General features: G+C 40.6%; 1 protein-coding gene across 1 annotated transcript in view; it reads right to left on the minus strand.

The window, feature by feature from the left end:
• Window positions 1-15,911, minus strand: part of CEP350 (centrosomal protein 350) — a 73,651-nt gene that overhangs the window by 45,530 nt on the left and 12,210 nt on the right. The window contains exons 3-12 of the mRNA XM_054165556.1: window positions 15,615-15,658; window positions 14,584-14,698; window positions 13,690-13,822; window positions 10,885-11,498; window positions 10,262-10,372; window positions 7,663-7,776; window positions 5,102-5,242; window positions 3,650-4,299; window positions 2,869-2,990; window positions 341-1,401 (exon numbers count right to left, since the gene is read on the minus strand). Of these exons, the coding sequence (XP_054021531.1) occupies window positions 341-1,401; window positions 2,869-2,990; window positions 3,650-4,299; window positions 5,102-5,242; window positions 7,663-7,776; window positions 10,262-10,372; window positions 10,885-11,498; window positions 13,690-13,822; window positions 14,584-14,698; window positions 15,615-15,658 (3,105 nt within the window). The remainder of the gene's footprint in view (window positions 1-340; window positions 1,402-2,868; window positions 2,991-3,649; window positions 4,300-5,101; window positions 5,243-7,662; window positions 7,777-10,261; window positions 10,373-10,884; window positions 11,499-13,689; window positions 13,823-14,583; window positions 14,699-15,614; window positions 15,659-15,911) is intronic.

Here is a 15,911-nt window from a genome sequence, read left to right on the forward strand (position 1 = left end):
TTATGAGGCACTCATAAAATGAAAAATAAATTTGCACAAAAAAAATGAAAATCAAGGGAAGCATCCTGTAGGAGGCACCCTAAGACACTAATGCTTGAATTGGGCTTAAGCAAGAGACTTCTCCTCCTAAAACCTTCCCTTCTCAAAATCAGGCATTGTTACTAGATTTTTGTCATGTTACTTTGAGACAGTTTTGAATAACTCCTGTGAGCAAAGATGCAAGTGGTAACCCCACATCCTTCAGGATATGGTGGAGGACTAAGGACTGGGAAAGGAGTAGTAAGACTGGTAGTAGTAAGCAGTAATTCACATGAGATTTGAGAAGCTTTTCCATTTTTACCTTTTCCATGATGCCGGTAACTCCTTGTGTAGATGTTGATGACGCTGTGGGGACTTCCCTTCTCTAGTTCTTCCCAGGGCCCTTTGCTGTTCATGCCACTTGTCTGAGTGGAAAGTGGCAAATACTTCTCAGCTTCTTTCTGAAACTCCTTGATGGGCTCAAAAGCATTTCCCTCCCGAACGCAGAAATACTTCTCTTTTAATGTGTCCACTGTCCCGAATTGCAATGGTTTATGCTGGCCTCCTCCCACCTCATACAAGCTTTCGTCACTCAGGAGCGGCTCTTCACTGCTATATTCAATGCTGCACTCAGGAAGAACTACAGCTTTGGTAGGAGTGTAAGCCTGGCTTTCATGCCCTGGGGAGTCACTCTGTCTCTTAGATATATGTCCTAGTATCTCCTCATGCCTGTTAGCACCAGAGGATCTCATTCCAAGGCTGACTGCAGCAGTATGGGGCCTGATGGTGTCAGGGAGCTTTTTAAACTCACTAAGGTTGCCTACCCCAGGAAGGCTGTCACCGAAGGCTGTATGAGACACACAGGCATCCAACATCTTCTGAATTCTGGCTGAAAAAGCATCTTCATTCTCCTCTTTCACAGGAGGACTCACAGCCTTTGCCCACCGCCCATCACCCTGCTTTTCTTGCATAAATTCACGGTCTGAGTTCCACATGGCACCGTAATTGTTACCAGCTCCTGTGAACTTCTTGGTTTCATTTTCAATCCTGTTAGTAAGGGAAGCAGCTGTAGCCTTCAAAGCTTCAATCCGATCCATTTTGCTCTTATACTGGTTAGCAGTAGGTTTTACCAAGAGATTCTGCTGTGCAGCTGAATTCATGTATGGCTGAGGCATCACGGTTCGTGATCCCTCTGGTGCAGTATGGCACCTCCTGCCTGCCAACATCATGTCACATTCCTTCGACAAAAGGTCCATCTGCTCCAGGCTCCAGTGTTGGGAGCAAGGGCCTCCACTCGAGCCCATGGGAACTTGCTGTTGAGAAAGCTGGACTCTGGGGCTCAATCTGTCTGGCTGTACCCATGGAGGCTCCATCAAATCATTCCTAAAAAAGTCAATATTTAAATTGATGACTTATACAAGTATTGTTTTTTTTTTAAGATAAAAGTATCATTGCCACATATGTGGTTTTTTTTCAGGAAGAGATACTCTTTGGTGGAATCAGAAGGACAGGGCACCAGACAGCAAACAGTTAGAGAACATGTGAAAAAACTCCAGATAATGCAGCAGCTTCAAATTTGAAATGTTGTTTGTGGTGTATGGTATGTTTTAGAGTCGTAAACAAGATGAGTGTTTTCATCGTAATCATCACCACCTTTTCCAAAAGTTTTCTGGCTACAGAAGGGAGGAAACATTCTTTCTTTTTTTTTTAACCCTTGGAACTTCTTAGCCCCAGCCTTCCCCTTCCAGTTAAACTCAGCCCATATTTTGTTGGAGCTGTCACTTACAATAGGCATGAACAACACAGAGAAAAGGAGAACTGTCAATATGAGGATGCTAAAACTTCTGTAAGACATCTTATTTTTTTATTTCCAGACAGCTCCCATTTGCATGAAAGGAGCTCTGCAGAAAGCTTGCTTCGTTAATATCACTTGTACCTATTCTGAATACTAGGAAACCAGGGAAGATCCTCACAGAAAGCAGCTTCTTCGCTTACTGTGAGGTACTCCAACAAACTTATGCAGCTCTTCAAGTCTCATCTCTCCCTTACTATTGGTATTTACATTTTTTCCTTACACTAATATTTACTAGCATATGGTTTAGCAGTCCTATACAAAGTACTACTCAGCATTCCCATAGCTTCCTTCAACTTTTCTAGAAAGGAACAGGTCTTAATTTGCAAAGTCAGTGTGGATTTAACCAAGAAGAAAGTACCTATTTAAGAATCAGACGTTCATTCTGCAATTAAAAAGAAAGATATACTTGCACAACAGGGATATCAAGGATATGCAAGACACTATCATTTTTAGTTCTTTATATTAAAGTGTTTGGTTGGGCACCTTGACTTACAGTGAGAAAAACTTTGGCAATACACTGCACAATTAGAAATGAGCAAAGCAGCATGAAAGGAAATAAAGAAAGGCTTAGCTGCAAACAGATGCAAAGGTTTTGGTACTTTAGAGACAGTAATTAAAGGCCTGAAGCCAAGAAAATGGATGAAATAGAAACACTGAACAAACTAAGAAAAATCAGAAGATATATTTATGTGATGCCCAATGGCAATGGCAGAGGAAATAGTCTGCCAATATGAAATGCACCATCCCCTTGATTTCAGCAAAAGATTAACTGCAACTATCAATCACTTTAATTTGTTTACAGACCCGCAAGATACCCACAGCCAAAATTTTCCCATGCTTTCCTGTATCAGCTTCCTCTTTACTGCAAGGAAACATTCTAACTGCCATAAAGACAATGACTGTCACTAGAACATGATCTTTAGAGCCCAGTCTATTTCACCTCTCAGAAATGAAGACTAGAGTACTCCTCTATCAAAAGGCCCACAGTGGCTCACCTCAGTAGTGATTGCTGTGGTTCTGTAAGCGACATGTCACTACTTGAAGATGCACTGGGAGGACGCTCTTGAGCTTTATTTTCTTTGTCTGATTCCCCGGATGGCTGATAACCAGGTTTGGGCTAGAAATGAAGGCAAGCAGAAAAATGCATCTTTTAACAGTCTGCAAGGAGTTTAGAAGCTCTTGTCTCATTAAAATTCAAAGAGGCTTACGTTTCTCTTACCACATCTTTCCTGCTATGCACACAGTTGAATTCACAAGACATTTATTAGCTTTTTGTCTCAGCAGAATGTACTGGGAAAAAAGTTTGCCCCCATACTGAACTACCTCAGCTGAACATTTCAGACTGGTATTTGCCTTTTATTGTGTATTAACTGACCTTCATATTTAGTTTCTGATCAGCAAACTTATTTAACTCACTGATGATGAAGTTTGCCCACTGACCGCAAGCAACTTCAGACAATGCATGATTTGACTGATGTTTAGTTTCCTTAAAAGCCAACCTTTACTGCTGCTGTTAGAAGCAGGATTCTGTTTTAGCTATTTGTAATAAAAAGATAACTGCCATTCACCTTCCCAGTAGGCCTTGCTGTGCTGAGAAGCATCCACTAGAGCAAGAAGGCTCCAGATCAAAACCACTATGTTTAAGCAAAAGCTATCTAGTTTGTGTCCTTTTTCTGAACTGATCATCAGACCAGGACAAGTCATGACCTTTCTGAGCATACAACCTCCTACTCCTGCAAACAACTGCAATCCCTGGAGTTAGTGAATCAGCTATACCTGTGCTTCCTGCACTGTAGGCAGCTGAGGTGGCTCTTCTAAAACAGTACGCTCCAGCAGTAATTTAGAATAGGTTTCCTGTAACCGTTTGGCTGCTAAAGGCTGAGGAGGAGGCACATTCTTCATTCTGGTAAAAGCCTCCTTTTGCTTTCTGTAGAGCTCCTGGAGTCTTTTGTTCTTCTGTTCCGTTGCTTCCTTTTGTGCTTTCTTCTCTTCATTCTGCTTCTTCTTTCTCTCCTCTTGCTGCCTGATCATGAACTGACGAACCTCATCTGTATCATAGTGACGTTTCTTACTGATCACTTGAGGCTCCTCAGTGGCAGCAATCTTGTCTGGTTTCCTTTTGGTTGGACTGTGGCTCCTGGCATTTCGAGTGGGCAGAACAGGTTTCCGATTCTGCTTTTCCACATCTTTCTCTTTCTTTGTACTCATGGAATCCAACTGCAAGTCATCAAGAATTCCACGTATCTCCACAGGCAGGAAGTCCTTATTTACGGGGGCACGGTTTGCTTGGTTGTCATCTGGAAAAGTAGCTTCCACTTTCTTCAGTTTATTCCCAGGTTGTACTTTACTCCTTGACCTGTCAGAACTTGTTGAGATTTTACGGGCAACTTCCAGTCTCGAATCTGAACCTGTCCTTCCCATACGGCCTGTTGGAAGAGTAAGACTTGTCAAACAGCTCAGGAGAAAAATAATTTGGGAGATGGCACACCTTCACTGAAACAGCTGTCAAAGTGAGGATGGGGAAGGAGTGCAGATCTCACTGTAAACATTCAGTGTCACAGTCTGAACACAGAAGCCTTTTCTCAGACTGAGCTCACACCCTTCATGCTATTAACAGCCAAACCACCTCACAGGCCCAAGAAGCACTGTCCCTTCATTGTACTGTCTGAGATTCGGGATAAATTCTGGAAAGGGCTAGTGGAGGGATTAATGAAGATTCATGAGACACATGGATGATCTTACATAGTATCTGCAAGAACTGCAATTCCTATAAACCAGGGATGTCCAATCATAGCTTACATATTATATACAATACATCTGGAAAATTCAGCTGGCCTGTGTACCACTGCTAGCCATTCCTTCCCCTATCACCTTCAAGAGGCACAGGCAGACTGCAGGTGATGCATTTTTGTGGTTGCAACCTATTTCCCATCTTTTCCAGAGCTTCTGAGCACCCCCGAGACATGCAAGTTATTCTCTCTGAGCAACATGTGCAGGGCAGGCTTTTCATGACACCAAGAAAAGTTCTTCATGAGTGGTTACAAGAAGTTACACACCCCAATGATGGATATGAGCAAAATTCTCCTCCTCCCAATCCCAGGTTAAAAGTCGAAGTTATTAAAATAAGAAACTGATCACATTCCATCTAAGAAGTCTGCTTCATTCTGCAGACACATAATAAATTAAGAACAATATAAAAGAAGTCCAGGGGTTAAAAGCATGACTTACCAAACTTGGGAGCACGGTCTCGTCCTGTTCTGTCACTAGACACAGCTCTTCTCTCTTGTTCTATTCTTTGAGCTGGACCCAGAATCTTTTTGGCCAGCTTTTGTCCCTCCCGCCAGGAGGCTGTACTTGCATAGTTTCCACCTGCACAGTAATTAATAAATAAAACTCAAGCACCAGATGGATTTTCCAACACATCAAAAAGCAGCATTTATTTCAGCTATCAATCATTTATACACCATATAGAGCTGCATAAGTGCTAAAGCTGCAGTTACACCAAAAAATGTCAGAGACACGAAGACACCCAAGAGCTGACTCACACAACCACCAGTGCTTCATGCCTACACAGACCATGGTGTAAAAGTCCCAAAACATACTCTAGCACATTAAAGCCCTGCAAAAATTGATTTAACAAAGAAAAAAGGGTTATATGGTCTAAAAATGTATAACCAAACTTTACTGAGGAGAGAAGAAATATTTGAAGGTCTAAGAAGAAGCTGTTGAGCTCCACTCAAATGGAAATGAGGAAAAAAACAACCACCAAAAGAAAAAAGGATCTAAAGTGTTGCAATAAGAACAAAAAAAAAAAGTGAGAGATAAAAGCCAATTCAACTTTCATATTGAAAGAATATTAGCTGATATAAAACTCCAAAACGTCAACAAGTGAAAGAATAATTGGCCATTGGAATGTGCTGCCCAGGGAGGTGGTGGAGTCACCATCCCTGGAGGTGTTTATGGGGAGACTCAATAGGGTGCTTGGTTGCATGGTTTAGTTGATTAGGCAGTGTTGGTTGATGGGTTGGACGCAATGATCTTGAAGGTCTCTTCCAACCTGCTCTGGTCTATTCTATTCTATTCTATTCTATGCTATTCTATACTACTCTATGCTGTTCTTTCTAACCATCCAATTGAAGGCTCTACTTCTGATAGCACTGCCAAAACAAACCCAGACACATCAGTGAGAACACAGCACAGCCAGAAAAAGAGGCACTGTGCTCTGGGCCTAACAGGACTTTGAAGAGGTGGTACCAAAGCAACTTCAAGTGACATCCGGGAGAACAGAACAATAGTGGTTTGGCAATCCCAGCCCTCAGTTCCCACCTCCCCTCCTTGCTTTTCTTCTTGGTATTTTAAATCAGGAGGAGGAAACCTGTTCAGTCAGAAGCCTGTAGCCCACTATTCACTTACTAACAGTTCTCCTTGCTTGCATGGTAAATTATCCAAGTATTTTATAAATCTTGACTTGAAACATGTCATTACAAGCTGCTTTGAAAGAGACGTTTCAGCCAAAGGGGTTCTCTTGCCGAGCTCAGTGTTCTCAGATACTTCTGTGTGTGTTTAAAAAGGCAGTGTAAAGTCTCATTTTCCATTTCATGTCAGCTGTTGGAACTAAAACACGCTAACGGAGCAGAACATGAGCTGGGGCTATATATAGCCTTGGCTATATTAAGCAGTTTCTTATTGCTATGACTGAAGCAGGATGGACCATCGTGGATATGCCACTTGGATCTAGCTCTCATCTTCTAGTGATTTTAGGCCATCATTCTCCTCACATTTAATCCACTATGGAGAACAATCACTGCCATTAAAATCTGAAGCAATCTCTGTGCTCCTCCCTCACTTGGAGCTGTCAGAAATAGTTCATTTAGTATAGTTCTTTAAGTATGAATTGATCAGTACAAGAAGGAGCAAATCCATACTTAGCACTTACTTTTAAGAATTAGCATTCATTACACCAAAATATTCACATGCAGCTTCATGGATTTACAGCATGCAGAAGTACATACTCCCTCTCTAAACAACTCTCTGTAATAATTTTTCAAGGATTTTTTTCTTCCCCTTAAACAGAGTGTTTACTTACAGTTACTGTACATAAGGAGAAACAGAAAACCTGAAAAGGTGCAAGAGATGCCTACCCTCACCTGTGTTTAAAGGAAAACAGACTGCTCTGCAGTGTGATTGGAGTTGTAACCACTTGTTTTTTTCATGCAAATTAAAACCAAATATGAAGCAGAAGTGGAAGTCTTTTGCTCCATAGTATCAAAGATTAACATTACTGGGAAACTAAGGAGTACTGACAGAATTGCATGTATAGTTAATTTGACTTTCTACTACTAAGGCACTGCTCTACAGTATCCTGCTAACATCATCCTCTCTAAATGATTTTATTTAATAGACAAAGCTAATGTCAGACAAGAGTAAAAATTTAAAAAAGATTAAAATCTGAATTGGTAGAAGAAATAAAGCAAATATAAGCAAAACAGAAGCAGGATCCACAACTGTGCTACTGCTGCTTTTTGCCTGTGTTGGCCTGACAGATACCTAAGAAACAAATGCTCTTCAGCAGTCCCCATAAGGTATACACAGCAAGTGGGAAGGCAGAAAATTGAAGTCAACCAGAAAAAGCACACACAGCCAACCAACAAACTACAAACCATATGTATCCCCAAAGCAGCATACAGTCTACAAACACACTATAGCAGCATTCCTGTGCATCTGAGAAGGCAGAGACAAAACTCATCTCTACAGGGCAACAGCCTTGCCTCTAGAGTAGAGCCAGTCACCTTGTTTGGCCTCGGGACTTGACAACCGTGTCAGGTTTTGCACTTTCCGCACTGGTCTGGTTGCTTTTTTCTCTTTGTTTTTCTCAATAGGTTTTCCTTTCACCGTTGAATCATCTGAAAACAAATGAAAGCTGTTAAGTGATATCCCACAGGAGAGAACACAGAATCACAAGCTTGCCTCAACATTTACCTTGAAAAACCAAAACTCAGAGCAACACAGTAAAATTCAGTGCCTCTCCCAGATCCTGTGTTGAGATCAATTACTCCCAGTCCAGCAATTTAAAATCCTCACAGCATGAAAATGTTGACTCGAGTGCTGTTTGCCTACCCACTGGAATGTGATGAAGCCACAGAAATGCCATAAAAGTTCATTTTCAATTTTAAAAGAAACACTGACAGTTTGACAGGAACAATTATTGGTTCTCTGCTGTTATAGATGCCGCACTTTACAGCACTCATGTTCATGTAACTCATTCCCTCAAGAAACACATGGGCTGCTGCTTCCACTTCAATGCATGATGGTACATTCTCTCATTGCCTCCATGCTGGGGCATGAAAGACAGAACACTTGTGTGCTCTTTCTTCAAAACCTGTCACATGATTCAGCCCGAGATGAAGAACTACTCTATCACTTAAACCCTCACAACACAGTTAGATTTTAGGCTGCAGAGATGCCAGGAACACTAACTAAAGACAGATTTTGTCATGTTTTCATGTTATGGCAAAGGACACCGGAGATGTGGCTCAATCACCACCCCACTAAGTGGGCTTCGCAACTACCCAAGGTACAAAGCAGAGACAAGAATTGCTCAAGCATTAAGAAGCTGTATGAGCAACCTCAGCAGCCTACAATGGACCTTTCCAAAGATTATAAAAGCACTTTATTTCACAATCCCTGAAGGTGCTCTTTTCTTAATCCCAAAAGTGAACTGTAGATAAGGAACTTCATGGCCACTATTACCACTACTATTACCACTGTTGTCTTTTCCTCTCCTATAAAAAAGTGGTCAGATAGGATGCAACCCTCTCCACGGAGAGACCCGAAGCTTTATTTAGATGCCAATATGAACTTTTATAGGCCCTAATTTCAGCTGAATCAATTCTCTGATGGAAATATCAGGGACAGAATAACAGGTCATATTAAACAATGAGGGAATGAAATGGGAATTCTAAGACTCTTTAAGACTCCTCCTCAATACCCTTTCCTCACAAATCTTCCAGTTGTCTTTGAGGCTGACAAGTGCAGGAAAGACAGTAACAACATGCCGAGTACCAGAAGCCTCAGTGACTTCATTTGCAGAAATCTAGCTTTCAGTAACAAACAGCACAAACAGGGTGCTTGGTTGCATGGTTTAGTTGATTAGGTGGTGTTGGATGATAGGTTGGACACGATGATCTTGAAGGGTCTCTTCCAACCTGGTTTATTCTATTCTATTCTTCCTAATCCCAGGAAACACTTCACATTACAGCACTTTTGTTCTATTAAGGCCAATCCTGAACATCTTTAAGATGGAGTGACTGGAGCCTGGGGTCCATACCTTTAGCCTAAGTGCTAAACCAAAATATAGGCATTTTATATGGTCTATGCTTACAGGTAAAAACCATGTAGCAGTAAAGAACAATGCTGCTGTAGATATTCAAGATCTTACAGCTTATTTTAGCACTGGAGAGCACAGAACAGTTTTGATACAGCTGATGGTATGCACCCAAAACTCCATGTGCTGCAACTTTAACACAGAATTATACACATGGATAAATAATCCAACAGCCTCAAAATAAACTTACAGTGCCCATTATGTGCAGATCAGCATTTAATTACTTGGAATCAGCTATTTAATAAACCTTTTCAGGTCAGAAAGGAGATGCATTCCATGACAGCTGCTCTATGCAGGGCACTAGTGCAGGAGGATGGCTGAACACACATGGAGCACCCTCCTTTAGCAGACAGAAGTCCACTGAACACATGATCCAAACACCTCTCTAACTGGCCCTCCTCAAACTTTTCAGGAATCTGAATCTCTATGAAGTGCTCATGAATTATAGACATTATGCTTGTCCAAAATATAAATGCTAGGGTAGATTCAATGGATTTAGAAATTTGGCATTACTTTCATGGGCTGATGCTGAACAGAGTATTTGCAAAACAGTTTTACTGAGAAGCAGCAGCTCCTCTTTCTGAACATGTCTTATGAGTGATTCCTGAAAATTCCTCAGTACCTTGTCAAGCTGCACAAGTGAAAAAGAAAACTGAAGTCTGAAAGTTTCCATACCAGCTGCTATACTACCAGCATACGAACACATGTACAGGTTTACAATCTCCTTGCATTTTCCATTGGTCTTAAATGTTTTGGCCAACAAGTAAAGTTATATAATATATAAATAAGCTCCATAACTAGGATAGCATCCTGTTTTCCATTCCCTTCCTTTTTATTCATCTGATCTCCTTCCCACTCCCCACAACAAGTAGAGATAATTCTAATATATTTAACACTCATCACTTCAATTTCTTGTTTCCCTGACTTTGTAGGCAGCTGCAAAACAGATTTCTCTGCCTCTTAGAGAGGGATGTGTGGCTTCATCTGTTCAGTTTGTATCTCACCTGTTAACTGGAGAGCTATATCTCTGTACCGCTCCCGACTACGGGGAAATCCTTCCCCATGCCAGATTTTTCCCTCTGGAGCACGAATCTTTGTTTCAACAGGATTGAAACCTGGAAGTTTAAAATTTAAGAGTTTAAACTAACTGCATGAAATGTAAACAAAGCTTTTTCAAGGTGGAAGGGGTGGAAAACTGCCAACTAAGAAAGGAATTTCTAATGCTACATTAGAAGAAAGCAATATACCAGTCTGCCACTTGCTCACAGCTGAAAAACAACAGAGTGGGTGAAGAAAAGATCATCAAAAATGTGAATTGCTTTCTCAGTCAATACAATGTTTCTAAACTTGGGGACCCCAAAAACTGCAATCAACCCCAGCACTAATACAGTGAGCTTCTTTTGCCCAGTAATTTGCAAGAAGAGACAGGAAGAACTTCAGAAGAATCCACACTTCTGTAAATTGGCAATAATCTTTTCTTTCTTGGCTGCATTCGTGAGCAAACCATGCTATGCACTCCTCTATTGCCCAGTCACAGCTATGACTCATGCCCATGCTTTGACATGTTGCTCAATAAAGTGAACTCTGCTCCTTTACCACATGTAGCTAACAGAGAGAGATTCTGTACCTCTGTATGATGGAGCAGCAGACACAGCTGCCACCTTCCTGACTTTGGGTGTCACAGCACTCTCCACATTTGTGACCACAACAGGTTGCTCAGCATATCCTGAGTGCTGCCCTCTGCCACCTAGGCCTTTGGAATGCTCCCATTGCTTTCGAATCCGTTCCTTCAGCTTCTCCAACTTGACGTCATGCTGCTGTGTTTTCAAGAGTTTCAACCTATGAGCATTCGAAGCAGTCCTGGCAGAAGGGGGACACACTTTCAGGTCATTGTCCTCAGATGTGTTAATCTGAGGAGCTTTAGTGCTACTTTCATCTCCTCTGGAGCCACTGTTTTTTCCCTCTTCCAGTCTTGGAGCTCTTGCAACCCTACGAAATGCCTCATTGTTCTGCAAGGCAGCAATTGCCGGTCGGTCATTCAAATACCTAACAACAGTCTCATCTGCAGCAGCACTTTGGCTTTCAAGGTCTCTGCCATGTAGATCCTGCTCATCTTGGTCATGTATCATACAGCCTGTTAGTTCAGCCTTCCCTTTTGCTTTGCTCAAGTCCAAACTCGAAAGCAGTGGCTTGGCCTCAAGTTGGTTAGAACCGTGATAAGACAGAGGATTATATGTATCCCTGGATATAACAGAAGGGAAAACAAAAAAAGACAAAGTCACCAACAGAAAGACAACTATAGGACCTTCCAATCCAGGAAATAGCATGTTAATTAACTAAGTGAATGACTTCCTATACTTAGCTTCCACTTAAAAGGCAAGTTCTTTTCAAGTTTGATCACCACACATTTATTAGTGCAAGTCTGAAATAACTGAAAGGGATTTCTGTTCAAGATTTCATGTTCTGCACTCTCGGTCTGAACAGGACCTTATATAAAGCTGAAGAGCTGAAATTGGAGCATGCAGAAAAATCACCAAGCAGTTCAGTTAAAAAAAAAGCTTTAAACAAAATGCCAGGTCTAAAGCATAAGCTTAGTTTATCTATGTTCTCTAAACCAAAGCAATGCACACATGCACAGCTCCTCAACAGCACATTCATTAGGTAAGAAAACCAACAAATTGCACCAAACCCCCCTGCCCTGTATTTGAGCATTAGAAAGCTGAGCCCCTGACAAGAACTTGAGTGGACTGGCTGTACTGCAACAAATGCAAAGCTTACTGAGAGTTTAGAAATTCAACCCTTCTCCTAAAGACGAAGTATTCTTTCACATTTTTTCCACAGCAAATCAGACTCATGGCACAGATGTTGTTAGGGAAAAAATATATTTAATACTTTTACTGCTGAGGGGCTGAATCTTGCACCTAAGGTACCTGGCTTGCTTCTTCAGCAAGTGTGTTTAAAGAATTCATTTCAGCCAGATCATAACAGAGAACTGTGAAACTGTCTACCTCTCCAGTAGCACACTTTTGTTACATAGTGTAGCAATCACTACCAACACAGAAGCTGAGCAGTTTGATTGCACAGAACTTCACCAAAAGTGTCTATAAATAACCACATACAGATTGTTCTACCCACTATTCTGCTTGCTTTTGTTTTCCTGTGCATTATTTAAGCATTGACTACAGGCTGTTGTCAAGGGAGGAGTAATGTGTTAATGTAGCAGCTCTAACGGTAATCCCCAAATTAATCCCTCAAAGCCACACAGTTTTCTTACTGTATGAAAGCAGCTCTTTTCAATTGGACATAATGGCTTGAGTCTAGTTGTTCTCATCTTCTTTTCCCTGAAATCTGTTGTAAATTTACTACATGTTTTTAAAACAAATAGCTAATGTATGTCAGTTACTCCAGGCAGGGTAGACAAGAGAGCTGTTCACTTAACAAATTGACCCAAGATTACACAACTGATCCAAATCAGCCTCCTGTGCAACAAGAAAGGGGAAGGAACCACACAGCTAACAAGAAGTGGAAAAGCAGGCCAAAACATTGATGTTAGGGTAATAAATATTAATAGAAATGTAGTGGAACTGAAAGAAAACACCACTGTCCCAACTGCACTCCAATCAGTCGACAATTTGACCTCACTGGGAAAGAACATTTATATTAAAAGAAGAAAAAAGTAAAGGATGTGATAGAATCCAATAAAAATCTATTGCAAACCCAACCAAGTTACTCATCAGGGATAAAGTTTGTGCAGAGAACACACACTGCTTATAAAACATGAGGAATAAAGTTACAGTACAATTCTGATATTAAAGCAAGCTTTAACTATTTTATTTCTGCTGCAGGTTCTCTTTTCTATTTGGAAGCTTTAGGCATCTTACATTTGCTGCAGGCCTTAGCACAGGCTAGGAAAATGAAGCTTTTTGCATCTTCCTGCATTCCTCACACCTCACCACGCTCCGTGGCCTGCAATATTCTGCGCTGCTCTTTCTGCTTCGTATACCTGTCCTTACTTGGGTTTCTCAACATACAAAGACTGACTGCATCTTTAGTACTGATGTTCTTGTGCTGCACTGTCTTATGGTAATAGGTTTGGGAACACATGCTGAAGAACCAATAAAGCAGGGATGGGAAAGCATAAGGAAGTACTCTTTTTGATCCTCATTACAGAAGCTAAATATCTATCAAATCTATTAGGCCACTGAGGTCGCAGCCAGATCAACTTGATCTGGCCCCATTTCAACGCATTTGACTTTAAACTCCAGAACAACACCTCACTGTGTAACATCTTTTTAAAAGGAAGACCTGACACCATGTGCTGCTCATGCAGGTGAGTGAAGAGAGGAAGCAAATCAGTTTTTGAGTTGTCACCACCAGCTTAATTCTGATCTTAGCTTGTTTTTCTTTAGTAGCCAGCTGTCCCAGCACTAACCTGTACGAAACGAATGACTCGTGAAATTCCACACGGCTGGTTTTTTTCACATTGCTTTCAAGAGTGGTGGCTCGAAGAGGGCTGCGTGAGGACTTCTCCTTGCTTGATTTATTTTGGCTGGAAGACCGGGAAGCTGAAGCAAAAACCAAAGAACTCTCTATGAACCTATGTCTTCCAAGAAGAGAAAGTTCTTGGAGCTGAACAATTAAGAACACAGTTTTCTTGGGTTCAAGCAGCACTCCAAACCAGCATTTAAAGCACTCCTCATTTTCAACAAGCTGATCTCAACAACTAGGAGCAAGGCAGGAAGTGCTTAAAACAATAGTCATGTTCTAATTCTAATTTAGAGAAATAAAAATGCTTAAACATCAATTATAAGTAATTAAATCTGTGAAAGTTGACTCAGCTGCCACTAGAGGTCGATCTGCCTCTTCTCCTCCAGTAGCACACCAACAGAATGCTCTAAATAGTATTAAAAATGAGGTTTTGGGTTTTTGTGTGTTTTAGTTTTTTTTTTCCCCTTAAATGTTTTCCTTAAACAAAATAAAGGAAGCATCAGATTGAGCATTCTATCAGGGTGTAACACTTGACAAAAAAGATAGTTACTCCAATGTAAGCATAGGAGTATGCAACTGTTATCCAAAACCCACACAAAAACATGCTTCTGGAATGGGCTAAGCACTGCCTGCTGACAGCCTGGTGACAGACCTGTCACTCCATCTAACCCAGTGACTAAAACAGCACACTTTCTTCCTAAGCTAAGGAAAGAAAACATCCGTTTCTCCTGGACAATTAGAGTTTAATGAATAAACAGGGGATAACTTATGGGGAGGGAGGAGAAATCAAGTCCTCCCAGAATACATTGGCTATGCTATGTACTTCAGTAATACATACCCTTTATGCTGATTTTCCTGCTAGCACTAGCAGAGGGCTTCTTGGCATCCATGACAGAATTGAATATAGCCGTGCAGGTGGGAGCTAGTTCCAATTTGTTCTCTACATGCCGTAGCTAGAATTTGAAGATGATGCAAATTAGAACATTGTTTTCAAGTTTTAAGCCACAGATTTTTCTCCCCTAACGTGACAAATTTTTCTTTGCTTGCACAAAGAACAAAACTACAGGTCAAAGCAACCTCACAAGGCTGATGTTGCAAACCTGTAGAGGCTCATGGCCAGAAAACACATCAGATTACTATGTTCTGTTTAAAAAGATTATCAAAATTAGGTTCTGCTGCATAGTTTTGTTTCCATAAGCAAGTTGTTGTGAAAAAAAGAAAGAATAATAATAGCATGCCATTCAGAGTCTTAATGAAATATTAATTCCACTTGGAATAAATTCTGTAATACTCTTTTCAAAATGGAGCATGATATGAGACTGCACATGTAAAAACCCCACAATGATACTCAGCTATTAAAAAAGAGAGGGAGAAGGCTATGGGAAAGAGATGAACGCCCCCCAAAAACAAGCTGTTTGGCTTCACTGAAGCTAGGGTTTAGAAATTAGTATTATCTTAAGCACCTGAGTTCCCACAGAAAGACAAAATTCTAGTGCTCAGAAGATGGAAAATTATTAAATACACTGGTGTTGTCTTAGATTTAAACTGGTTTGGGTAAGCAAGGGAACAACACATTTTCAAGTTTAAGTCATCACTTTCTTAGAAAGGTAATATTATAGTCAAGACTTAGCAGGTGTTACTATACTCAAGACTAAGCTCCCTGTGGTTAAAATGTCTTCTGCAGTGTGTAGAAAACTTTTCAAAGATACAACAATGTTCAACATGTACTGCCTGCCCTATTTCAACTCATTCAACAGGCAATCACTGAGGAAAATATTACTTTGGTTAAAGCTTTTGTAGCCAGTAATTCATATATAAAGGAGTAAGAAAATAAAAGAAAGGAAAAAAAAATTAAAACCTAGTACTTACAGCAGCCTTAGTCTGAGAAAAAGTAGCCCATGTTGCAGTTAGAACTTACATGGAAGAAACAAAGAAAGAAATATCTCATTAGTACTTAGAAAACAATCAGGTAAAAAAAATTCAAAGACATTTTCATGGGCTTACTAATCAACTTCTTTCAACCACTCAATTGCAGTCAATCTCCTCTATGAGAGGCTGTTATCAGTCAAGACTCATCTAAAGAGAGCAATAAAGTATCTAATATAAAATTTAATGAGTTGACTGAGTCAGGTTGAACTCATTATTACATTTGAAATCGTATCTGCA

The sequence above is a fragment of the Dryobates pubescens genome, chromosome 11 (genome assembly GCF_014839835.1).
Source record: "Dryobates pubescens isolate bDryPub1 chromosome 11, bDryPub1.pri, whole genome shotgun sequence".
In the NCBI taxonomy this organism is placed as follows: domain Eukaryota; kingdom Metazoa; phylum Chordata; class Aves; order Piciformes; family Picidae; genus Dryobates; species Dryobates pubescens.